At 45.1% G+C, this 26,054-nt stretch overlaps 1 protein-coding gene across 1 annotated transcript in view; it reads right to left on the bottom strand.

Annotated features, from left to right (window-relative positions):
• Positions 1-25,841, bottom strand: part of LOC147701850 (CD209 antigen-like protein C) — a 124,185-nt gene extending 98,344 nt beyond the window's left edge. Inside the window, exons 1-2 of the mRNA XM_086930483.1 lie at positions 25,636-25,841; positions 8,868-8,978 (exon numbers count right to left, since the gene is read on the bottom strand). Of these exons, the coding sequence (XP_086786609.1) occupies positions 8,868-8,978; positions 25,636-25,735 (211 nt within the window). The 5' untranslated portion in view covers positions 25,736-25,841. The remainder of the gene's footprint in view (positions 1-8,867; positions 8,979-25,635) is intronic.
• Positions 25,842-26,054: the final 213 nt, after the last annotated feature.

Below are 26,054 nucleotides of genomic sequence, written 5' to 3'. Positions count from 1 at the left end.
GTTCTATACTGTTGCTGTTTTTCAGTAGAATCATCTTGCCAAAGAATAGAAGGTATGGGTTGTCGAGGTGCAGTGTTGTTGGTGCTCCATAGTGGATAATGAGGGATTAAGTGCATAGTGTTATTTGAGTTAGGTGAATTATGACTATAGCCTATTGGCTTTGACGTGGTCTAATATCATTCTGTTTTCCACGTAGTAGAGGCCTATGCTTGAGCAACTCCATATTCTAAACTGCAGCCATCTTCGGAGCCTCTTTAGGTGAAAAGTTATATTTTAGTTTCCTTGTGTTGTTCACCAGCAGTGAACCAGAGAGGACCGGTTCTTATCAGAGGAATGTGCTCACTCGATGCCGGAGTCATAGCAAAATGCTTGGCCAGCTGCTTGTTGTGCTCTCTTGGTACGAGTGCTACAGGCATCCAGTGAGAACGGTAGGCAGAGTTTGCTAGAAACTTCGATGGAGAGCCGCATTCTATATTAGAGAAAGGGGATCCGAGAGGGGATGAGATGCTGGTCTGGTGTTTTTTTTTTTTTGGGTGGTTTTAGCAGTCTGATGATACATCACGGTGCAGACGTGCAGTCGTGTTGCAGTTGTGTTTGTGGAACAGAGAGTCCTGACCCAACCAGAGAGGGAAAGCGAGCCGGACCCTTCTTCAGATGAAAAAAAGATGCCTAAGATCATGGTGAGGTGTTTCATGAATATCTAACATTATCTAACTATGCTTTTATTTTCAGGTTCTATGTTTATGTATGTGTTGGTGATAGCTACAAATGTTTACTGTGATATTTAGTTATTTCTTATTCCTTGTCATTCTATTATCATGTAATAAAGGATCCTTGGAGTATATAATTTGTCTTTATTCCTTGTGAAGGAAGGTCAGGCCTCTTTTTTACCAATTACTTACAGAGGGATGGGCGATTCCCCTCTAATGGGTAATTGTTGATACGGAAGGGAAATCGGCTCCCAGCAGGGATGTCTAAATTCTAACTATTCTATCCAATAGATTGCTAGGAGGAGCATGCGCTGTGTACCCTCTCGGATGGGGAGGTGTTGTGATTTGCTGCGTACCCTCTCGGAAGGGGAGGTGTTGTGAGTTGTTGTTATTTGCGAGCTCCTCAGCAATGGTCTTATATGTTGTCAGTGTTTATTCCTTTCTTGGGTAAGTATTGTGAAATGTGGTGTCTTTCTGGATCCTGAGAAAGGATGTGGTAAGTAATGGCCTGGTGACTTACAGAAGCACCAAAACATACAGAAAAGTAGGTCATTACAAGGCCAAGCGCCCAAGGGCAGTCACCACTGAGCCCCTGCTCACATGATACCTGCCTCTGCACCTCACAGCACAATCGCCACAGGCAGCCACCTATAGGCTGCAGTACCAAGGGAGCCACAGCTGCATTTTGAGGCTGTGCGCGTTGAGCCTGCCCCCAGGTCTGCTTTCACGTGATTCCCCCCTCACCTGTGGACAGATTGGCATGCGCCACCCTCGCGGTGTACCATTGGCGGGCAGCATCAAACATGGGACACTCACCCTATAGGATCCAGATCTCCCTTCTTGCGGCCAGGAGACACAAAGCCTCACCGTGGTCTCCCGCACCGACACGTGCCAGCCTGCGACCCTGGTAGCAGCGCCCTCAAGCCCACGCAGGGCTGCCCCACCCTCAGGACCGCCAGGTGTCATCCGGGCCCTACAGGTGCTATTAAGCACCACTGCAGTCCTCTTCACATGCACCATTTGTGCCCTGACCTTCTCCTTAACCAAACCCGTGTCCTTCCTGCCTAAGCCCGGGGAACCAGCCATGAAGTGGGCCGATTGGAAGGGGTACTTCATGAATTACCTCTCAGCGTTGGAGGACGAGGGTGAAGAGGAATTCTCAAGCAAGCGGAGGAAGAAGATCCTACTACATAATTTGGGCTTGCGTGTTTACGACCAGCTGGTAAAAAAGACCAAGGCCTCCACCGACAACGATGTATTCCAACATGCCCTCTAACATCTGGACAGCCATTACCAGCCCGTGATATGCACAGCCATAGACCGTTACAACTTCTTCCAATGGAAGCAGGCTGAAGCAAAGTCATTGGAGGACTATGTGGCGGCCCTCAAGAAACTAGCCATTAACTGCAAGTTCGGCACCCTGCACGATGACCTCATTCGGGACCAAATCATCATGCACTCCACCCACACAAGTGTCCAGGAAAAGCTCTGGGTGAGCGACGAAGCACCCCTTCCCGAGATCATTGCGATCGTGAAACGTGCAGAATTATCCAAACGATGCGCACTTGCAGCCAAGAAAGACACTGCACCACAAGCCGCAAGGACTTAGTCTCCCCCAGCCAATCTACGTCCAGGAACAGAGGTTCCCTTTGCGCCCCTCCGGGGAAACAAGGTGCCTGTTACAGATGCGGCAGGCACTCCCACATCACGTCAAGTGCTCCTTCTGCAACATCACAGGACACTTCGGCAAGGTTTGCCGTCAGAGGCCCAGAAACTCAGCGGTCAAATACATCCAAGACATCTCTGATGACCAGGAGGGAGCGGAGCTCTCAGACCCGGATTGTATACTGTGTATCGAAGACCACATTCTGAGCGAAGGGGGCGGTCCTACATGGAAGAAACCCTCCTGCAAGTTGTCCATATGTGGCGTCTACGTTGTCATGGTGGCAGACTCAGGCTCGCCCTACACTGTCATCCAGAAACAGATTTGGGATTGAGACTTCGCCCGAGTGGTGGGCGATCATCTGCACCCACGGATGTCCATCCAGTCATTTACACAGGGGAAAGGATCCGCATGGTAGGTTTCCGGCAGCTCCCGTTTGAATTCAAAGGACAGCACACCACAGCGAAATTGTACATGGCTAAAAAGGGCCCAACAGTCCTAGGTTGGGCTGACCAGGAGGCGCTTGGGATTCAGCTCAACCCCGGCAGCGACATGCAAGTGCTTCTGACGGATGACACACCCACGTCATCCTCACTCCAAGCAGAGTTCCCCACTGTCTTCAGCGACCAGATTGGGAAGATGTGCAAGTTCTCCCACAAGATCGTCCTAGAAGAGGGAGCGGTACCTGTCGCCCACAAAGTCCGGAACATCCAGTTTAACTGCCATGAAGTGGTACAGCTAGAACTCAAGCACCTAGAAGACAGTGGCATAATCGAACCGATAGAATGCTCCGAATGGCTGGCACCTCTGGTGGTGGTGCGCAAACCAAGCGAGAAGATCCGCCTCTGCATCGTTCTTCACGAACTCAATAAGAATGTCATTGTGGAAGAATATCCGTTACCAAAAATCAACGAATTGCTCGGCCAGACCAAAGGTATCAAATGTTCTCTACCATCGACCTCAAAGCCGCTCACCACCAAGAGTCACTCCACCCGACATGCCGAAAATGTACATCCTTCATTACACCCTTTCGGTGCTACAGGTTCAGAAGCATGCCCTTCGGGCTTGCCTCTGCTGCGGCTGTCTTCCAAAAACGTATGCACAAGCTGTTACAAGGGGTCCACAGTGTCCTCTACTTTCAAGACGAAATCCTCGTCATGGGGAAATCCAAAGCTGAACACGACGACATTCTACACACCGTTTTACACGCGCTGGCAGCAAACGCCTCACGGCCAAATTAGAGAAATGCAAATTCGGTCTCCGCAAGGTCACATATCTGGGGCACGAAATCAGCAACACGGGCATCACCCCTGTTAGACCTGACATCATTGGCTTGAGTCTCTCCTCCATTTTTTCTGTTTGCCTCCACTGTTTTACAATGTTTTTGCTGGTATATGCTTTGGGCACGGTGCCACTGCTGATCAGTGCCACAGTGCAAGTGCTCCCTATGTTAAATTACTCTAATGACTGAATTCCATGTTTGGCTTATTTGGTTTACTGTCAGTCCCTAGTCTAGTGCACCAGGAGTGCCAGGGCGTGTAAATGCAAATGCCGCTCATGGGCTTGCAGCACATGTTGTGCCACCCACAAGAGTGGCCTAGTAAAAGTATGTCTGAGGGTCTGCCATTGCCAGACCCACATGCAGTCTAGTACTGTCACGCTGACTGTGCAAGTACACCTACTTGCCAGTCCCTAAACCTTCCCTTAACTTCACTTTATTCACCCCTATGGTAGGCCCACAGGCAGGGTGCGCTGTAAGTATAAGGTAGGACAGGCCTGACCAAGTTGGCATGTCTAATAGTGAATCAACGCCATGCTCGTTTTTCACTATTGCGAGGTAACCTGCTCTCCATTAGTTAGAATGGGCTGCAGGGATTATTAATGCTATAATCCTAGCGGGCTCGGGAGCATGGTGCAATGTCGAGTTTGGTATCCCTGAACTCGGGGTTTAATTACGCATCCGTTGGTGTGGATGGTTTTTGGACTCCGGGTTTGAAAATAGCACTTTTAGAAAGTGGCTATTTTCTTGTCTAACTATTTCTGGTTTCTGCTAGTTTGGTGTGTGTGTGACAGGAGCTGGGTGGCTCCAGAGGTCTGGATGAGTCAGTGTGGGATGAGTGGGACATTTGGGTGAGAGTAGGGGGAGAGTAGTTGCTGATAGCCTGCCCTGCCTGATACAATGCTGGCTCCACCTCCTGCCAGGCGACTGATGGCTCTGTGTCTGCCATGGACGATCCTGGCCCCACCTCCTACCAGGAGGCCGATAGCTCTGCTCCTGCCAGTGACAATGCTGGCTCCACCTCCTGCTGGGCGTCTGAAGACCCAGCTCTGCTCAGTGAATAGGCCAGGTGCCTCTGCCTGGCTCCACCCACAACAGACCCAGGATGTTGGGAAATCCCCCTGCATGGACAAAGGGATCAAAGCCAAAAAGGGGTATAAGAGAAGGACCCCTGAGCCAAGAATTTAGATCACTTCTGACAAGGAACCCTGAAACCAAGGACAAGAAGCCTGCTGATCCAAGGACTTGCCTACCCCTTCTGCCAGTGTGCTGTTTGCTGGGGGGAATCCTGCATTGCTTCTTTATTTTTGCCAAGGAACCAGGAGAGGGGAACTGTGTGTGTACTCTCACGCTTTGCTAAGAAAATCTCCAAGGACTGGAACAGTGCCAGTCTCCTGTTGAAGTCACAGGGCTAAAGGACTTCATCTGCTTAAAGTGCTATTTGCTGGAACTTGTGAATCCGGCACCTCTGAAAGAATCCAGCAATCTCAACGCCGACGGACGACGCCGAATCCAGCCCGACATAGTGAGAAACGGCTCCAGTGTCCCGCTTCCTCGACGCCAGCCGCCGGGCCCGATCGACACCAGCAGCAACGCCAGGGACCTTGTGTCTGCACCGCTGCTGATCGCATCGACTTCGAAGCCCTCTTGACGCCGTGAGCACTGCTCACTGTTGCAACAGCATCATCGACATCAACGACTACTGAGGCCTGATCGACACCGACGACGCGACGCCGGATTGCTCGACGCCGCTGATAATCGTGTGCTTCATCTTCCTAAGGTACTGTGTTGTTGGGGGTCCGTGTGACTCTGGCTCGACGTAGCGCTCCTCGCGGTCGGCGCCGAACCTTTGGAGTAACTTTGCCTCGACGTCGTGTAACTCCTGTGTGGGTTACATTGTTGCCAAGAACTGTGTTTCCAGGAAGAAGAGTTGCTTTTGATACAAAAGACTTTGTGCTAAAGAAGAAACTACATTTGAATTATTATTTTCCCTTCCAAGAGTATTTAATAAGATTGTGTATATTTTTGTCGTTATTTGGTCTTGTGCTAAGCCTTATATAAAAATCCTTATTTTTATAATACTACTGTGTCGTGTCCATTTGTAGTGTATTCACTTTATTACTTTATGTGGTCATAAATGCTTAACGCACAGCCCCTGAGATAAGCCTGTCTGCTCTGCCAAGCTACCAAGGGGGTGAGCAGGGGTTATCAAAGGGTGTGATCCCCTTGCCCTGACTAGAAAAGGTGTATCCCTATTTGTCAGAAGTGTATACCTCTGCCAACTAGAGACAGCCAGTTCTAACAACCCCCAAATCAGCGAGCGTGGAGGCCCCATCTCCGACAACCAACTACGACGTTCGCTCATTCCTGGGTCTGGCGGAGTTCTATGGTAAATTTGTCAGGAACTTTGCGACTAAGACACACAACCTCCGCCAACTGCTCAAGGAAAGGAACAATTTCGTCTGGTCGGAGGGAACGGAAGCAGAATTCTCAGCCATCAAACGGGACATATGCAAGGCGGTTCCTTTACATTGGTTCAACGGCGCTGCGTCCAGCATCCTCGCCACGGTCGCTAGTGACAAAGGGCTGGGAGTGATCTTCTCCCAGAAGTCGTCTGATGGCACCGAGACAACTGTGGGGTTTGCGTCACAATCCCTCACCCCCAGTGAAGAGAAGTACAGTGTCATTGAGAAGGAAATGCTAGCAGTCATCTGGGCAATGGAGAAATTACCTCTGGGGGTCAAAATTCACACTCTGCATCGACCACAAACCCCTGATTAAGGTTCTTACATCCAGCGGCAATGTGCCTGCGACAACACGCATCGCTGAAATGACATTGCATCTGTTGGACTTTGTCTATGATGTGGAATACATCCAGGGCCCGCAGAACAGAGTGGCGGACTTCCTGAGTCGAGCAGCAGCTATGGAAGCCCCCGTCACGTCATCGAAGTGGGAAGAGTACAGTGTCGCCTTCATGACGGATCATGAACACACGTCTGTGCCCAAGACTGGGCAGAAGTCAACAAGAAAGATACGGAACTCTCCCGGGTCAAGACATATGTCACACAAGGCTGGCCTGAAAAGAGGCACATCGACAGGAACCTCAGAAAAAACTGGGAACTCCGCGACAAACTCTCCATTGGCGAAGATTCCGTTTTCCTGCTACGAGGGGACAAGGTGGTGTCCCCGAAGGCGCTGCACGACCGCATTCTGCACATCAACCATGAAGGCTAACTGGGCATTGTGAAAGCCAAAAGGCGGATAAACTACTTTACTGGTGGCCAGCCATGGACATACAAGTGGAAAGGTTTGTGAGGGACAGCGCCCACTGCGCCAAAGCGGACAAAACCCTGGTCACCATGAGGCCCCCCATGGGTGAGTTCTCCACTCCCAACAACCCCTGGGAGGACCTATCCATCGACATTGTTGGCCCGATCCTGGACACCTGGGGTACACCAAAACACCTCATTGTCAACTTGGACCGCTATTCCAAGTTGCCAGAAGTGGAAATTTGCAACTCAGTAGACTCCGATGCCATCATCACCTTTCTCACCAACATCTTCCTGAGGGAGGGCATCCCCAAGTCCATCACCAGCAGCAATGGTCCCCAGTTCACGTCGACCAAATGGACGGCCTTCACCAACCGAAATGGAATCCAGACGAAGCACGCCCCGGTTTAGCACCCAGCGGGTAACAGCCAAGTGGAACATTTCAACCGTGTGATAATGGGCTTGATCCAAGCTGCCATAGGCGCTGGAAAGAACTGGGAATCCGAGGTCAGGAACACAGTATGGGCATACCGCATCACTCCCACCTTGACAGGATACAGCTAAGATATTAAGAGGCAGAGAACCCTTCACCAGGGACAACACAGCATGGATGACAATGAGACTTCAGAGCAAATGGTCTCCAGTTAATGTCCGCAGCATCATAGCGAAGGCACAAAGCATCTACAAAGCACATTATGACAAAAGGAACCAGGTGCGGGACACCTCATTGGCAGAAGGAGAATGGGTCAGAGTCAAGAAGGGTCAATCAGGACTCAAAATAGACAGCAAATTCAGTGAGCCCCTGCGGGTGGTGGAAGCTTACACCCGCTCTGCCTTGTTGAGTGATGGCAAGGTCTGGTCTCAATCCAGAATGGCCAAGTGCAACAAGATCCTGCATTGGGGCATGGGCGACAGCAAACCAGAGGAAAGCCCCAATGTAACGGGAGCCGCCGCACACCCTACAGACAATATGAGTGAGACCGGACCAGCCAGCATGGAGGGACAAGCACCTAGACAAACAACATCGGATCTTCCCAGCCAGGACGCCGATGATAGGTGCATCCTTGGTGAGACACTTAACGCCTGCCAGAGAGATGAAGAAGAAGGCACAGGGCCATACGGACCCCGCAGAAGAAAAGAGCAAGAGACCAGAATGCACACCCGAAGGGGCCGTGTGGTGCAGCTACCAAAACACATAAGTGACTTTCAGTTGTGAAGCCATCTCTTTCTCTCTCTCTCTTTCTCTCTCTCTTTCTCTCTCTCTCTCTTTCTCTCTTTCTCTCTCTCTCTCTCTCTTTCTCTCTCTCTCTCCCGCTCTCTCTTTCTCTCTCTCTCTTTCTCTCTCTCTCTCTCTCTCTCTCTCTCTCTCTCTCTCTCTCTCTCTTTCTTGTTCTTCCCCCACGCCTATGGGCACAGCTTCAGTTGTTCATTATTGTTAAGAGGGAAGATGTATAGTATGCTGTCTAGCTTCCCGTAGTCACGAGACCCAGGCAAGGTATCGCGATGGGGGCCTGACACGCGGTGCGTGAGCAGAGCGGCGATTACGAGAGACTGCCGAGTAGACAGACTCTCCCCATGATAATTAAAACTTAAATAAAGTTACTTTGAATGAGCTCCATAGATCTTGCTCTCTGTTCGTGGGGCATTACATTCAACCCCACAAGTTGAGTGTGCAAAAGTGGCAATGGTTTATAAAAAAACAATAAGATAAAGGCAACCGATTTAAAGTTCGTACCTAACCGTTCCATTAAAATGCGTGATGTGCAAAATATGCAGCTTTTGCCAGCGCTAGAGTTAGCGTTTGATTAACCGAGAGGGCTGGCAACTGATGTAAACGTATAGTTAGTGGCAGAGCCGTACTAGATAAAACCAGTAGTTGTTGCTTACGAGAGATGGCATGCTACATTTTGAATTATTTAATTTAGAACTGCATGGTAGGTACTTACATTTTATGAAGTAGAAGGTAAATCCAAGTATGATAAGCAGAATAACGAAAAAGGATGCAATGGTTGTGGCCACCCTCCAGAAAACAATCTTCCTTTTGTATTCTTTAGCATCTATGGAAAATATTGTAAGGCATCATTATCCAACATCTAATATTTATGTATTTGTGAATTCATGTATAGTGCCAACAAGCCCCCCCAGGGCATCAGAGTGTTTTACCTATGCATCACGGGAACAGTAACACAAATGTAGACAACATAAGCAATATAGTCATAACACTGTACCGTAGTACATTACATCAGCAACACAGCCAATATAATTAATGCGAGCATGAAAGACAATAGTGTGAACACTAGAGATAAACAAAACACTCTTTATCTTTCAGATGGAAGTTGAAATGGACCATTTCTGACAATGTTCTGTGTAACGAGTAAGCATCCATTATAAAGGGAGATGATGTTGGAAGAGATAAACATTTAGGTCTGTTTTGAAGGACTCACTAGAAAGATTGAAACTGCATTCCTTATTTTGGAAGCTTTCCCTGAGAAAGCTTTCTGCTCGGGTTCAGACTTTTCTGAATGATGGAGTTTCCAGTTGTAGATAGTCTGTACTTTAGAGAAAGCAGGAGCCTCTGGAGATGATTGGTTTGAATGCTGGGAAAGTTGCAGAGCCCTCATGCATAGCCTTGTGAATTATTTGACGACATGTTTAGTTTTTTCATTTTAAGGAGGGAAAGTTCATTTGCAAATTCAACATGCCTGAGTTGCAGTTCTCTGCTAGCTAGGTAGTGTCAGTATCATTCTGTGAGTGCATTAGCTTTGAGGTTGCTTTCCTTCTTAGTAGGGATTAGTCAATATTGAAGAAACTCCTGACCCAGAACTTAGGTTTCTTTGTTTACCTGCAGCTGGACGTTCTGGTGTAGAACAGTGAGAAACCAACTACAAAGTGGTAAACCCAGTATCAGAGGATGATTCTAGAGGAGTCGTTTCCTGCTTATGCGGAGAGTGAGGCTAGAGCCCGACTCCTGTGCCGGTGTAGAACACATTTGGTAGGAGTTTGTTGATCAGATGGATGTGACACAGCAGAATAAGACTCATCTCTCCAATGTAAGTTGAAGTCACCCAGGAAGAAGTTAAAGGAGTTGGTATGTATTGCTGTGGTAGAGAGCCACTAGTCTGAATAACTGATTCAAATCCAGTAACTCACTGCTATGACATAGCAACAGTTGTTTATGTGATGAAGGGATCCCAGGCAACTCTGAGTGGGCATGAGCCTGTCAGAGCAGCACTAGAAAGCATCTGAAGAAAGAACACAGAGAGTGGTGGGTGAGTGGCAGGAGACCAGGTACTTTTTGGAGAAATGGTAGAGCGGCCATGTTTTGGATTGCTCCTTCTTTACTCCTATGTCCCTGTGTAGCAGCCTAAAAGAAGGGCAGATGGATTTGGGGGCTTTATATGACAAGAAAATATAGATGGATGAAAAGTGAATTATAGGCATGCTTATGACATCAGGGTTTAGAGTGACATCATGGACAGCTTCAGCTTTGCTCTTGTTTTTTGTTTGATGTCACTCAGAATCCCTCAGTTAAAGACAGCCTGTAATTTCAACCCTTCCACCTCATTTAATTTCCAGATCATCGAGAATGGCAAAAAAACGAGGGCATCTGAAGTCATGTACAGGCTTGTAAGAGTCAGAAAGCCAAGTTGTTGTCAGGCATAGAAAGTCAAGGATGTGAGACTGGACATAAAACATGCAATTTCAATGCAGCATCTGGCTGCAGATCTAGTATGGCATAAACAATTGAAGGTGGACTGAAAATATTTGATGAGGAAAAGGTAATTGAGACTTGTATGTGATTTTATGAGAGTTAGCTGGTACAAGAGTGCTTGCGTTTTCTTGCATTACGAAAGTGCTAGTTTGGGTTTTCTTGAGATGAGCAGTAAAGCCTTTGTCTCTTTTTATGTGTATGGGACCACATGTGAACGTTGGGAAGTGGATTTCTGTATGGAAGACTATTGCTCGCATCATCTGTGTGAGTTGCCAGGGTTTTGTGTCTCTATAGTTTGCAAAACGCCTTTGTCATCTATCTGTGTCAGACCCCAAAGTGAGTCCACCCTGTAGACAGCTATGGCGATGGGTTGTGTACGCCACTGGTGTCCTGGAGTATCTCCTATTATGGATCTGCAAACTGGGTCAAGTACACCATTTACACACTTAACTCTTAAGGTAGCAATGGCGAGATGTCAAGAGATTTTCAGGGAAGTTGAATTGCTGCAAAGACTCAGAACTCAACAGTCAAACAAGAGATACAATATCATATTGTACAGCCAGTGTTGGTGTTAGAAAAAGAGAAGCACTTTATAGTAGAACAAAAAAAAATACTACACAGAGTTCACCCACTGGATTCTACAATACTATGGGCTAAAACCAATGGTTCTAGTTCCTGCGTCAATCATAGCGTCTTAATTCAGTGTTGGCAGTTCCAACTCTTCTAAGCTATATAGCACAGCCAATGGCTTCAACACGTAACCTACTATTGTGAACTCATAGTGCAAGGAAATCTAGGGAAAGAATCAGCCCAGATGAAAGCTCACTATTTGGCTTTAGGGGGACAATCTCTCAAGTTGAGGACCCGTAGGTCAGTTCAGTTTGTATCTTGCTAGAGTATGTATTGTCAATAATTACATCTCACAATGTGCGGTTCTAGTGTCAAACACAATCTCTGTTTCTCATTTGTGATTTCTGTGTCTGTTCAGAGCATCCTTTGTGGTCACTCAAGTTCCATATCTGTCAGAAGGACCAACCTTGCAGTATCATCTGTGCCTCTCAATTCACATTGCTGAAAAAAGAGCATGGCAGGTCCAGTTCAGCAGCCATCTGTCTTTGGCAGTTGCAGCGGTGGAACATCTGTGGGGTTTCCACTGATACAGTGTTGATGAAGTCTCAGTCCACAGCTCAACTATGACAGAACAAGTCTCCTAGTTCACAGTGAAGATGATGAGTGTCAGGCTGGCAATTCTGAGGTTGATTCCCCATGAACTACAAATAGCAAGCTGGGTGATTCCATTCAACTTGGGTCGTCAATGGGCAGATGCCTGAAAACAAGTTAACTTCCTTTGCCTGTGTATTCCACACACCAAAAATATCACTCGTTTTCTCCTCCTAGACAGGAAATCCTGCTGAAGGACCAAGCACTCTCCTTCATTTTCCGGGCATGCCTCTAAGCACTAGACAGGCCCCAAGCTTCTCCAACGAGTTATACAGACTTCAAGTGGTGCTGCCTCACCTCTGGAGAATGGTTCTTATGCAGGCATGAGCCCTGAATCACAGCCGCTCTTCGGATACTCTGTGTAGCGGAGCAGTCACTTGGTAGCTGTCATCCAGTAAGCAACTCCTGAGGCGGAAGCCAGGAGCTTTTTAATCTGTTTTTTCATCGCTAGTTATCTGCTGCTAATCCTTTGCACTTAAGAGATTTCTTAATAACTTTTTAAACAAATCGAACTTGATAACATTGCTGTTGCCCCAGCTTACCCGGCTCAGACGAATAGGCTCTGTCCAGGGAATGCTGTATCAACACCGGGAACTGCCGCCCAAATTACCATCGCCATCTTGGGAGTGAATTGGAGCTGGCAGCGGGCTGGTTGTTGTGGCCTAGGCAGAAATAAAAGAAGCCCTGCACTAGCACCCAAATCCCTAGCTGTCATCCAGTAAGCAATTCCTGCGGCGGAAGCCGGGAGCTTTTTAATCTGTTTTTTCATCGCTAGTTATCTGCTGCTAATCCTTTGAACTTAAGAGATTTCTTAATAACTTTTTTAACAAATTAAACTTGATAACATTGCTGTTGCCCCAGCTTACCCGGCTCAGACGAATAGGCTCTGTCCAGGGGACGCTGTGAGTCCCATGCTCTCCACACCACTGGAGTCAAGCTATCCTGGCTGAAGACGGCTGATAGCCAGAAACCGGTCCTAGGATGCTTGATTCCGGTCCAGGAAAGACATGGCTTGGCAGTTTGGGCTGGACTGTTCCCATGAGGCACAGGGTCAAGGCTGATTTGCATATGGCCATGTCTGAACTGGGGGGGTGTGGAGTGCAAAAAAAACAATGGATTTAGGCCCAGATCTCTGTACTGGGGTGAATGTATGACATTCTTCTGCATTCTGTCCATCAACTGTTTGTTTTGCATTTGTCACCCCGAGGGGATGGGTATGCTCAGACGTGAGTCCCATGCTCTCCACACCACTGGAGTCAAGCTATCCTGGCTGAAGACGGCTGATAGCCAGAAACCGGTTCTAGGATGCTTGATTCCGGTCCAGGAAAGACATGGCTTGGCAGTTCGGGCTGGACTGTTCCCATGAGGCACAGGGTCAAGGCTGATTTGCATATGGCCATGTTTGAACTGGGGTGGTGTGGAATGCGAAAAAAGATGGATTTAGGCCCTGATCTCTGTACTGGGGTGAATGTATGACATTGTTCTGCATTCTGTCCATCAACTGTTTGTTTTGCATTCAACACCAGGAACTGCCATCTTGGGAGGGAATTGAAGCTAAGCATGGGTGAAAAATTCGTTCCGTTCGCGGATTTTGCGGATTATCAGTAAATCCGCAATCCGCGAACTCCCGCGAATTTACCGAAAATCCGCAAATCCGCGAGAGGCGGATTTTATTGCTTGCTCGCACTATTCGCGGCTTCCCAGTTCAATTTTGCGCTTATTCGTGCCCCGCGAATAAGCGCTAAATTGCAGAAAAATGATTTTTTGAAAACTGAAACTACTTACCAGGTTCAAAAGTTCAAGCTCATCATTAGTAGCCATTTCCTGTAGTGCTTCCTGAGGGGCCCCTCCAGAGTTCAGTTGCCTACTTGCAACTATTGTGTGACCCTGCTCTGACCCTCAGAATAGTTACACGTATGCCACAAAGGTCCTGAATTACAGCTAAGGGAGACAAGCAGGAGCCAGGCTGGAAGTTCAAATTCAGTGACACATTATTCAGCCCCTAATTCATTAATGTCAGTTGGGGCAGGGCAGGTGTTGTAACTAATTTTGCAAAAATTAAAGCACTTAGCAGGTGCAAAAGTTCAAGCACATCATTAATCAGGAAGCACTAAGGAAGCAGGTGCCAGCTGAAAAAATATTCTGTGACACATTAATCAGCCCCAAATTAATTCAGGTCACTTGAGGCAGGGAAGGTGTGCTTTGCTTTGCCACAATAATGTACACTGGTCAACCAGAGGGTGCTGTGATGAAACAGAGGGTGGCATGGGTGAGCCTGAGGGTGGCATGGGTTTACCAGAGAGTGGCAGTGGTGACAGAGGGTGGCAGTGATGAAGAAGAGGGTCGTAAACAGGCTGGACACGTAGAAACAACAAGTTCGCAAAACTTGCAACCCGACAGGTAAGTTCGCGTTTGCGAAATTGTACAAAAACTCTTGCGAACTGGCAGAAACCCGTGCAAACACAAAAAAAAGAATCCGCGGATTTTTGCGGATTGTGAATCCGCAAATCCGCAAATTCGCTGATCACGAATCCGCAAAATCCGCCCATGCTTAATTGGAGCTGGCAGCGGGCTGGTTGTTGTGGCAAGGAAAGCCAGCGACCTATACTTATTACGCTAAACTACTTGAAGCCATCTGGAAACCTCCTATGTCCGCTTGTGCTAGAGTCCACAACATCTTGGATTCTTTCCTCTGCAATCATTGCGGATTTTACTTAAATTCAAAAGAAAGTGTGAATATATTTCAAATGAACCAATGTAACAAACCGACAACATACAAGATGATAAGTATTAACTGCCTCTCACTCCCCAAACATAAAACAAATATGTTTGATCTTCTGTTTAGCGACCAGCCTGATGCGGTCTTTCTTACGGAAACTTGGCTCCAAGAGAGCTCTGGACCAGATATAGCAGTAGCCCTACTGTCCAACTATGCCATTGTAGGAGTGGACAGAACCAAAAAGATACGGGGGGAATTGCGATAATTAAAAAAATATATATATATTTCACTTTAGATCAAATTCTGCTTGCAGCAGGCGAAGCAGCCCTTTTTAAACTCACTCTCTCTCCAAATTTTAGTCTTTCAGGGGTACTTATGTATCGGCCCCCAGACCACACGGCTAATTGGATTCCTGACTTAATGGAAGAAATCTCATGCCAGATAACAAATAAGGCAAACTTCACTTAAATCTCCATTTAGAAGATGCCACTTGTAAAAATAGTACTAGACTCATTTCGGATATGGCTTCACAAAACCTTAAGCTGGATAATGCAGGACCAACTCACAGAGCCGGGCATTTCCTAGATCCCATTTTTTCTAATTTAGATACCATCACCTGCTTACCAACCGTACCAACGATCTGGTCAGATCGTTACCAGATAAATTTCTACCTGACTTCACCTCATGATAGAAATACATTAAGCACTGCTAATAGTGCTAAGAATATACAAAGAAACTGGAAGAGGTTAGACATAGAAAAATTGAACAAATGTCTGGAGGATCACATACCATCCCCTGAGCAAGAGGTAGACCCCCTTGCAAATGCAGTACAAAGCTGGCTCATGGAAGCTGTTGACGTCTGTCTCCCCACCTCAAAACTTAAAAGAACTTTACATCAACCACCAGCACCGTGGTATAATGATTCCCTGAAGAACTCCAAAACTAGTTGTAAAATCTTAGAGAGAAACTGGAGGAGAACATATGACCATATAGCTAAATTAGCCCATAAAACAGCTTTGAGTAAATATCACAAAGAATGCAGGCAGTCTCGTGCCTCCTTTGTGAACTTAACTGTCTCCAAAGCATCAAACTATGCAAAAACATTATTCAACACAGTAAAAACTCTGGCAGGCTCGGATGCAATAGCCAAACCTCCTACACTGTCCCAAACCAAATGCAAAGAATTAGCAATCTTCTTTATAGACAAAGTGGAAGGTATATACCAAGAAATTATTTCACAAGACTCCGAATATGGTAACCCCTCAAACCTGAATACATCCAAGCCTGAGGCTTCCCTACCGCATGAGGTACAGGAACCCAGCCAAGTAAAGGCCGACCACGCGTTAAGGGATTGGCCCCTGTTAACAACGGATAGTGTAGGAGAGCTACTAGAATCTATTAAATCAGGATCACCGAAGGACTCCATCCCAGCAAATATCCTTAAACAACTTAATTATCCAGTGATGTCAACCATAACCCACGTACTCAATGCATCCATTAAAGAGTCCAAAATTCCATCTCCCTGGAAACCCCCTATGATTCACCCGCTATTAAAAAAAACAAATGCAGATACATCTGTTATTAAAAACTATCATTAAAAACTATCAACCTATTTCACTGCTCCCAATTCTATCAAAGATCCTAGAAAAACACATTCATAGACACTTAACATAATATGTAATCACACATCAGCTGCTTCACCCCTCACAGTCAGGTTGACATAGGGATAGGTGGAGCAGCTCTCAAATGGATTCAGGCCTTTCTTTCCAATAGAACTTTTCAAGTTTTCTCCCAAAATGCTAGCTCTAAAATCCACTCTTTTACACATGGTGTTCCACAGGGGTCTATCCTGAGTCCACTTCTCTTCAACCTATATGTCAAACCTTTGGTAGAGTTGGCAGAAGAGTCTGGACTCTCGATTTATTCGTATGCTGATGATTTGCAAATTATGTTTTCACTCACGACTCAAAATCCCAAGGACACTTCTATGCTCAAATTAGGACTAAATAACATCGTAACTTGGATGAAAGTAAATTTCCTAAAATTAAATGGAGAAAAAACGAGGTAATAATTCTTGGGAAACAGAAACATCTGTGGAACCCAAAACATTGGCCAGAAAAAATGGGCATCCTCCCTGTCCCGGTATCTCAAGTACGCAATATAGGCATACTCCTTGATGACAATCTGAGACTGCACGCACAATCAGTAAAAGTTGCAGCCACCTGCTTTTCCGTCAGTAGATGGCTGAGGAAAATCTGCTGGATGCTCCCAGAGTCCACAAAAAAAAACGGTAGTCAATGCCATGATCACGTCCCGATTAGACTACGGAAATGTTCTCTACTTGGGGTCAAATAAAGCAAACCTCCATTGTCTACAGATGGCCCAAAATGCGGCAATGAGACTACTATGCAAAGTACCAAAAAGGGAATCTGTTTCTGTTTTTCGACGCAAATTACATTGGCTAAACGTAGAAAACCGAGTTAAATTTAAAGCACTCACTTATATGTACAAAATAAAAGCCAACACAGCCCCCAAGTACCTTTGCACCCTGGCCAAAGCTCACATTCCATCTAGAAGTCTCAGATCAGCTACCAAATGCCGTTTCATGATCCCTAAAGTTAAGCTAGCACGCACTGGAGGCAAATCCTTTGCCTACCTTGGCCCGTTGCACTGGAACTCTCTCCCTATCTCATTGAGAAACAAAAGAAACTACTCCAGTTTCCGTAATTTGCTAAAAAACTGGCTGTTTGACAAATAAGACACTCTTCTTCCATCTGTCAACTGACTGCTCAGCGCCGGGAAACCCTTTTTGGGTAGCTGTTGTGCAATATAAATGCAAAAAACAAATAAATAAATAAATAAATAAGAAGACCTTGGACTGGCCAAAGGTGGGATGGTTTGAACATCAACTTTATAACAATTTTCCAGACAGGGGATGTATATACACTGTCTGAAGTTGTGGGGCCAATTTTGGGTATTTATATATATTACCTACTGGCGGTCGCCAGTAGGTAGTTATAGATAGGATCTACTTTCCATAGGAAATCCACAACATTCTATTGGGAATAACTTTGGCGCCGGTGGACGAATCTTCGCGAATTTCTCGAAGTTCGTGGCCCACTCCGCTCCTTCCCTGAAAATGTTGGGGGGATTCGTCAAGCGGGGGCCGAGATAAAAGGGGGTCCCAAAACGTGTCTTCTCCATGTTAATTTCCATATGGCGGTTGAACTCACTTTTAGCCCGAACGGCTGAATGGATTTGCACCAAACTTGGCAAAATTGTAGGGACTGGTAGCCCGATGTGCCTTTGCTATGTCTCAAGATATGTGCTCCAGTGGTTTTTAAGTAATTTAGGTTCAAAAAAATATATATATCTATGGCAGCGCCCCGGTACGCGCTCCGGGGAGCGCTCTGGGCGCGCCACGCGAGGTACGCACGGAAAGCTGATTGGCTCTCGGGTGTCTGTAAACATTCGAAACAGTCCGGAGCGGCCGCCATCTTGTGTCTCGGTAGAATCGAGACACAAGAGGTGGAAAAAACAAAAGGGGGAAATGACCATAAGGGGGAAGAGTAGACCCCCTAGGTTTGATGTGGGGCCTATAAAAGGGCCCCGCAGGGCAAAAAATATATATATATTTTTTTGATTTGCGGGGGGGAGTGCCCGGTATGCGCACCGGGAGCGGACCGGGGAGCGGCCCATGGGGAAAGAAGAATGACAGAGTTATTAAAAAATGTAGCCTTTTTTTTTAATTGGAGGTAGTTCTAAAAAGAACTGTTTTTTTCTTCTTTTTGTTTTATATTTTTTTGTGTTTTTTGAACATTTTGTACTTTTTTTTGGCTTTTACGAACTATTTTATATATTTTTTGTTATTTTTATGGGGATAAACGAAAAAACAGGGAATTGAAAATGGCTCAACTGGAGCAGAAAAAAAAATAAGAAAAAATTAGGGTTTTTTGGGGCATTTGTGGTTGTCCACAGCAAGGACGATGAGCTTTATGCTTAGTTCACCATAGGAGATGGTCTTACCACAATGTATACATGTTATACGGAAATCCCCAAACCGTGGCTGAATGCAAGGCATCGTCTCCCTTGCCTCTGGTCCCGTTGGAGTGGGTTGATTTCTTTGGGAGGTGGAGCTTGAAGATTGGGGAAGGTTACTGGCCAGTTCCCTCATCTCTGCAGCAGAATAGTTGATTGGATGCCTGCGCTGCATGTGGCGAATCATGGTGCTGTTTCCGAAAGTGTATTTCCCTGGAAAGTTCCATGCCACAGATTAGGCAAGTCACCTTGGCCGCATTTTCTTTTTTCCTGCCCTCTGGGATCGAAAAAAACCTCTCATACAATGTGTGGTTTTGGCTGGTATGGGGTATTGTGTTCTTGCAGCCATCTTCTCCTCCCCTCCTCCACCTCCTCCTCCTCCTCCTCCTCCTCCTCCTCCTCCTCTTGTTGACCACCAATGTAATCTTGTGGTGGTCCTCTTGGTGGTTGTGGTAGTGGTGCAGATGCTCCAGCTGCTGCTGCTATTGAAGCCATTTCAAAGTACAAAATTTACTTGAAGTTTGCAAAAGAGGTCTTCCTAAGTCAAAGGACAAAGTCAGAATAAGGAAAAAAGGTGGGGTCTTTCATCATTTGGAAAAAAAAAAGGCCTGAACCAATGAGAAGTGTTATTTTCAGGTCACAAGACCAGGGATTTCATCATTATGAAACCAAAACTGTTCTGCACCAATAAAAAGTGTTATTTTTAGGTCACATGACCGACGCGCTTACGCGGCGCGCGCCCCCGGGCGCGTTGCGTAAGCGCGTCACATGTTTACGTTGCGCGATCGTATTCGCTCGAGTGCTTCCGGGTGCGCTTACGCCGTGCGTATCACGTGGACGCGGCTACGCGATACGTCACAGTGATGTTTTTGTTCGCGGCAATAGCTCTAACGGGATGCTCTCCGGAGCGCACCCTGGGGCGCTTCAAAAGACTACGCTTTACGGGGCGCTCACCTGGGCACGCTCCAAGGTAAAAAAAAAATTTAAGAAAAATATACATTAAAAAAATTGTTTTAAATACAAATAAAATATAGGATTCATTCTTTTTCAAAAATATTACATTTTATAGCTATAGACATTTGCTATTAACAAAATTTTGAAATTCAAAGAAAAAAATATAGGTTTGGGGCCTTATATATAGTTAGGAATTAGCATTTAAAAAACCTATGAAATTCACTGGAAAAATCATAGGTTTCACATCCCTTATAGTTAGGAATTAGCATTTAAAAAACCTATGAAATTAACTGAAAAAACCATAGGTTTCACACCAGTTATAGTTAGGAATTAGCATTTAAAAAACTTAAATTCACTGAAAAAACCATAGGTTTCACACCAGTTATAGTTAGCTGGAAAATTTACTGACATAAAACCATTGAAATTCCACGTTATACTTAGTTGGACTCACTATAACTTGCGCGTGTAATGCACTGCTGATGACGTCACATATTACATCACTCATGACATGGTCAAATTCGATTTGCGCGGGGGGAGCGCCCGGTACGCGCACCGGGGAGCGGACCGGGGAGCAAAGCATGGGGAAAACCCAGTTTATTCACTGTGTCACCTCTAAGACCCTTTCTTGCGTCAATACGTCCATTTTGCATACATTACACCTGACGTAGGAATAGTGTGGCGCAGGGGCTTACAAAGTGACGCATCTACCTAGATGCGTCACTTTGTAAATGTGACTGAATAAGGTGCATTTTTTACAGCACTGGTGCGTCACAAAAAGTGACGCTCCGGTGGCGTAAAAGTGACGCATGGCCTCATAAATGAGGCCTTCAGTCTTCTACTCATGCGTCATATTAAATATATGACGCATTATGTCGCAAGTACTTACAGATACGTCAGTATTTCAGACGTATCTGTAAGTGCAAAAGTGATGCATTGCTGGAGTGTGTCTCAAAAATGAAGCAACTCCAGCAATGCATCCTTTCACATGGGGCCAGGCCCCATGTGAAAGGGCTTGCACGCCTGCTGTGAAACAGGCGCAATATTTGGACACAACAGCGTCATAAAAGTGACGCAGTGATATCTCATAGATTTCACTGCGTCACCTCTAAGACCCTTTCTTGCGTCAATACGTCCCTTTTGCATACATTACACCTGACGTAGGAATAATGTGGCGCAGGGGGTTACAAAGTGACGCATCTACCTAGATGCGTCACTTTGTAAATATGACTGAATAAGGTGCATTTTTTACAGCACTGGTGCGTCACAAAAAGTGACGCTCCGGTGGCGTAAAAGTGACGCATGGCCTCATAAATGAGGCCTTCAGTCTTCTACTCATGCGTCATATTAAATATATGATGCATTATGTCGAAAGTACTTACAGATACGTCAGTATTTCAGACGCATCTGTAAGCGCAAAAATAATGCATTGCTGGAGTGTGTCTCAAAAATGAAGCAACTCCAGCATTGCATCCTTTCACATGGGGCCAGGCCCCATGAGAAAGGGCTTGCACGCCTGCTGTGAAACAGGCGTAATATTTGGACGCAACAGCGTCATAAAAGTGACGCAGTGATATCTCATAGATTTCACTGCGTCACCTCTAAGACCCTTTCTTGCGTCAATACGTCCCTTTTGCATACATTACACCTGACGTAGGAATAATGTGGCGCAGGGGCTTACAAAGTGACGCATCTACCTAGATCTACCCCTGTTCCTTTTCAACATTTTCTTTGAATATCCACATTCTCCATATTCACTCTCCTTCTCCTTTCTTTCCTTCCCAACACTCACCTTCTTTCAGTCCCCCTACTTCACTTCCTTTCTCTTCCCATACTTTTCTGTTCTTTCGTACTCATTTTCCTTTCCATTATCAATGCACTCCACTTCACTTACTCTTTTTCTTTTTTTTAAGAATATAGCTCTTTGATGAGAATTGGAGGTAGTTCTGAAAAGAACTTTTTTTTCTTCTTTTTCTTTATAAAGAACATAAACAAAAACAGGGAATGGAAACTGCTCAACAGGAGCAAAAAAAACAAAAAAAATTAGGGCTGGGAATGGCAGTGATGGTTCTCCAATGCTCGAACCATGAGCAGGACACTTTGCTCCCCATAGGTAAGGAGTTGATCGCAGTACCTGCATTTCAGTACAGCTTTGTTGAAAGCAGGTTGAATATTTGGAACCAGCTCCTGCGATCGCCCCCTCCCAGAAGTAGTTGCTCCTCCGGTGGATGTAGAGGCCCCATCACCGGGAACCTCTTGTGCCAGAGCCCTGACACTTTCCCGGGCATAATTCTGGGGGTGCCTCCTCTCCACATGCCGTATCATTGTAAAGTTCCCAAAAGAATATTTCTTTTTGGGGTCACCCCGTGACAGGACTTGTTTGCAGATCCTGCACTCCACTTTTGGAGCATTAACATTTTTCTGGTTAGGTGGTATTGAAAAAAAAATTCAAATGAAATGCTCCTTCACCTTTGGCTGAGGAGGCTCTTCATCGATGAATTCAGGCTCATCTTCACTGCTGGATGGTATGGCAGCCATGATTAACCCAGAAAGAGGCAAGAGCAAAAAGCCAGGTCTTTCAGTCACAAAAGTGAAAGAAGAAGTGAAGGAAATGGGTGGGGATTTCATTCTTTGTAAAAAAAACTGTTAGCAACCAATGAAAAGTGTTATTTTAAGGTCACATGACTTGACGCGCTGATGCTGCGCGCACCAGAGCGCTTCCGGGTGCGCACACGCGGCGCGAACGTAGGCGCTTCCGGGGCGAATACGTGGCGCAAACGTAGGTCCTTCCGGGGCGCATACGCGGCGCGAACGTAGGCGCTTCCGGGGGTGCTTACGCGGCGCGCCGAAGTGACGTTTTGATAGTTTCACGGAAATGCAAAATCATTATCATTTACTTATTTTAAAAAACTGCTTTTATATGTATGGTACTAAATGTCTTGCGTTATTATTTACTTCTCATTCATATTTTTTTTCACGAACGAAAGTAGCGATCTGGGTGCGCTTTCCAGGGAGCTTACCGGAGCGCGCACCAAGAGCGCCCCAGGAAAAAATGATTAAAAAAATATTATAATAATAATAATATTTAATACTTACTCAAAACAGCAAATTTATAAAAAAATCGTAGGTTAGAACCTCGATATAGACAGGAATTAGCTTTAAAAAAACCTATGAAATTCACTGAAAAAAACCATAGGTTTCACACCAGTTATAGTTAGGAATTAGCATTTAAAAAACCTATTAAATTCACTGAAAAAACCATAGGTTTCACACAAATTATAGTTAGCTGGAAATTTTACTGACATAAAACCATTGAAATTCCCACGTTATAGTTAGTTGGACTCACTATAACTTGCACGTGTAATTCACTGCTGATGACATCACATATTACATCACTCATGACATGGTCAGTGACATCACTCATGACATCACTGATGACACCATCCTTGTGACAGAGTGACTGACCTCCTTTCACTGTAAAGTAACCCTTGAAACACATATTCAAAAATAGAAACTAACATTTACAAAAAAGTGGAGATACCTATACCAGTTACAACAACCAATTCAGTAATTCCACCATTTATATACACATCCACTCATTCACCAACAGTTCTATATAGTCATTCATACATATACTCACTTATCATATGTAGTGAGACATCTTTACATCCGTTAACACACCGACAGCCTTCCAAAAGTTGCTCACACACATACTCACACATGCAAATAAACTATTGAACATCCATTTTTTTGCACATACAGCTATACACACACTACCACCTTACTTCTAAGGAAACTTACACATACTTAGTCTCCTAAACAATCACTTATAGAAACACATACTTATTAAAACAAGAACTCTTTCAATCTCTCACTCTCACATATAATCACTTATATACATCAATACTTCCATATACTAGATTAAAACATATGTAGTTACTGATAAAGACACTAGTGAGACAGTCATTCACTTACTAACACATACATATACACACTCATTCACACATACAGTCCGGCACATATGCTGTCTTCAAAACACATACAAACAGTGAGTCAGTCATTGATGCATCTATGTGCTAAGTAACACCCCCACCAAATCAAACAGACAATTATAAAGATACTAAAAAAAACATCTAATAACCCATATACACACAGATGTAGCTACTCACCAACCCATGCAGCCACTTATACACAAAGTGAAACACTGATACATATATTTAAATATTTAAACATTACTCGCTAATATATGTATTCACTAAGATACACTTAATAAGCCAGTTATTCAATCAATAATTTTTTTTAAAACATCCATTTAGACACTTATTTAAACATTTATTCTTCCATCGACCTTTACATATACATATATAAAACATATTTATTTTTTAAAAGGCACACATTCACTGGATGGTGTCATCAGTGATGTCATGAGTGATGTCACTGACCATGTCATGAGTGATGTAATATGTGATGTCATCAGCAGTGCATTACACGCGCAAGTTATAGTGAGTCCAACTAACTATAACGTGGGAATTTCAATGGTTTTATGTCAGTAAAATTTCCAGGTAACTATAACTGGTGTGAAACCTATGGTTTTTTCAGTGAATTTAATAGGTTTTTTAAATGCTAATTCCTGACTATAACTGGTGTGAAACCTATGGTTTTTTCAGTGAATATATATATATATATATATATATATATTTATATGTATTTTATTTTCTAGCTATACTAGAGGAAGCCTTTTTGCAAGGTGATGTCTCTCACAGCAGGTAATGATGAGGTAGACGCAGGCAAGAGTATCCACAAACATGAGCAGAATTTAGTATGAAAACCCTGCACCTGGATATCTTTAGCTTTCCTGAAGCATCAATAAGGGAAAGACAAAAGGGCAATTCCCTGCTTAGAAACTTCCTTATCTTTAACAGAATCTGCTGTATCCCTCACCCACTCATCCCCACCTTATCATCCACCAAATGGCAATACTTAGGGAGAACTATTCAGCAATTCATTGCTAAAAGGTCCTCATAGAATATCTAAGCGTAGCCCTGTCTCCATACTTCCTCACTTCATTTTCTGGGGCTCCTCTCTTCAGCTGCAGGAATGTAGGCAATACACTTCCACTGTCTGGGGAACTTTATCCCTTCCTCCATATTGTGCCATGCCAAACCAAGCGGCATCCAAAAAGGCTCCCGGTGGTCCCAGTAATTCGACTCTCACAATAACATGGAGTTTTACTGCATCTGCACTTTACATATAAACACTCAACAGATATAAGGGATGTCAGTGCAAGGATCTGGGTGGTACATCTCAGCCGAAGTTTACATGAGTAGGGCCAGTAGGCTGCACTCCCCCTGAAACAGAAATAGGTCTGCTCAGCACTATCAATTCACAAAACGACTGACGTACTGCCACTACCAAGGCCTTGTCTTTAGTCCCATGTCAGAAATACAGGCCCCCCCCCATGGTGGGTCCTTTCAAGGTCACAGAACAGGTTATAGACTTTGGAATCACAATGGACTGACCTTGCCTCAGTGCACTCACTAGATTAACGTGCTGACCGGGCCAACAAAAATCAGGGCAATAGTATCACAAGTAGTTTGGTTAATCAGGGCAGGGGTACAGGCTTGTCTGCCAGGCAGGGAACATTTCAATCAGTAACACAGCTACACTTGAAATAGCTAAATAATGGTGTTGGCCTGGGAGTGGCAAAACTGTCAGTCACACCACCAACTACTACGACCTTCACCAGCGCTGTGGTAGATATTTGATAAACCTCATTCAGTTTAGGTATCACCTCAAAAGCCCTGTCAGATTCCCTGACATCAATATGTGCAGAAAACTCAACTCGGCTCTGGCCTAGTTTTTGTGCCATTGAAAAACTGTTTTAATCATTACCTCCATGAACCGTGCTTTTCCATGTCCTCCTATTTGTCCAGCCATTGATTGTGCTTTGTTGTGTTTAAGTCTATTGTTCTGTTGTGCTGTGTATTTATTTTATCTTTTGCTTCTAATTCTTAGACAATTTATTAGCATAAAGAAAAGTAACAATAAAATAATGGAAACAGCAGTATCTTACCTTTTGCCGCCGTCTGCTGCGTGGCTACCGAATCATCCACGACAGAGTAGATACTCGTGTCTTTGTACTGCAAGTTATCGTACATGGCACCGCTCGACATGTTCCAAACGGAGGTTCGGCTGCGCTGTAATGCAGCAGAGATTGACCCTTACACGCGTCCGTACACTAGACACCAATTCTCGCTCCTGCGGCTGAGTACCAGGCTGTATGTGTTTTAAATGACACAACCCCTGAACCAAGCACCCAACGGGGGTGGGGAGTTAGTTCTTACGTCAGACAATTGCGAAATACTAAATTAACATTTTAAAATGAAGAGCTGTAGCGGAGGTCACGGCTCCAACATCCCTTTTTCTCTCAGCTAAAGTTAGTAGCGGATTGTGAGTGTTTCCAAACAGGCTGTAGGACTGATGACTATTTCA

Source organism: Lissotriton vulgaris, chromosome 7 (assembly GCF_964263255.1).
Source record: "Lissotriton vulgaris chromosome 7, aLisVul1.2, whole genome shotgun sequence".
NCBI lineage: Eukaryota > Metazoa > Chordata > Amphibia > Caudata > Salamandridae > Lissotriton > Lissotriton vulgaris.
Note: the sequence above shows the minus strand (reverse complement) of the source record. Positions and strands in the feature narration are given on the sequence as shown.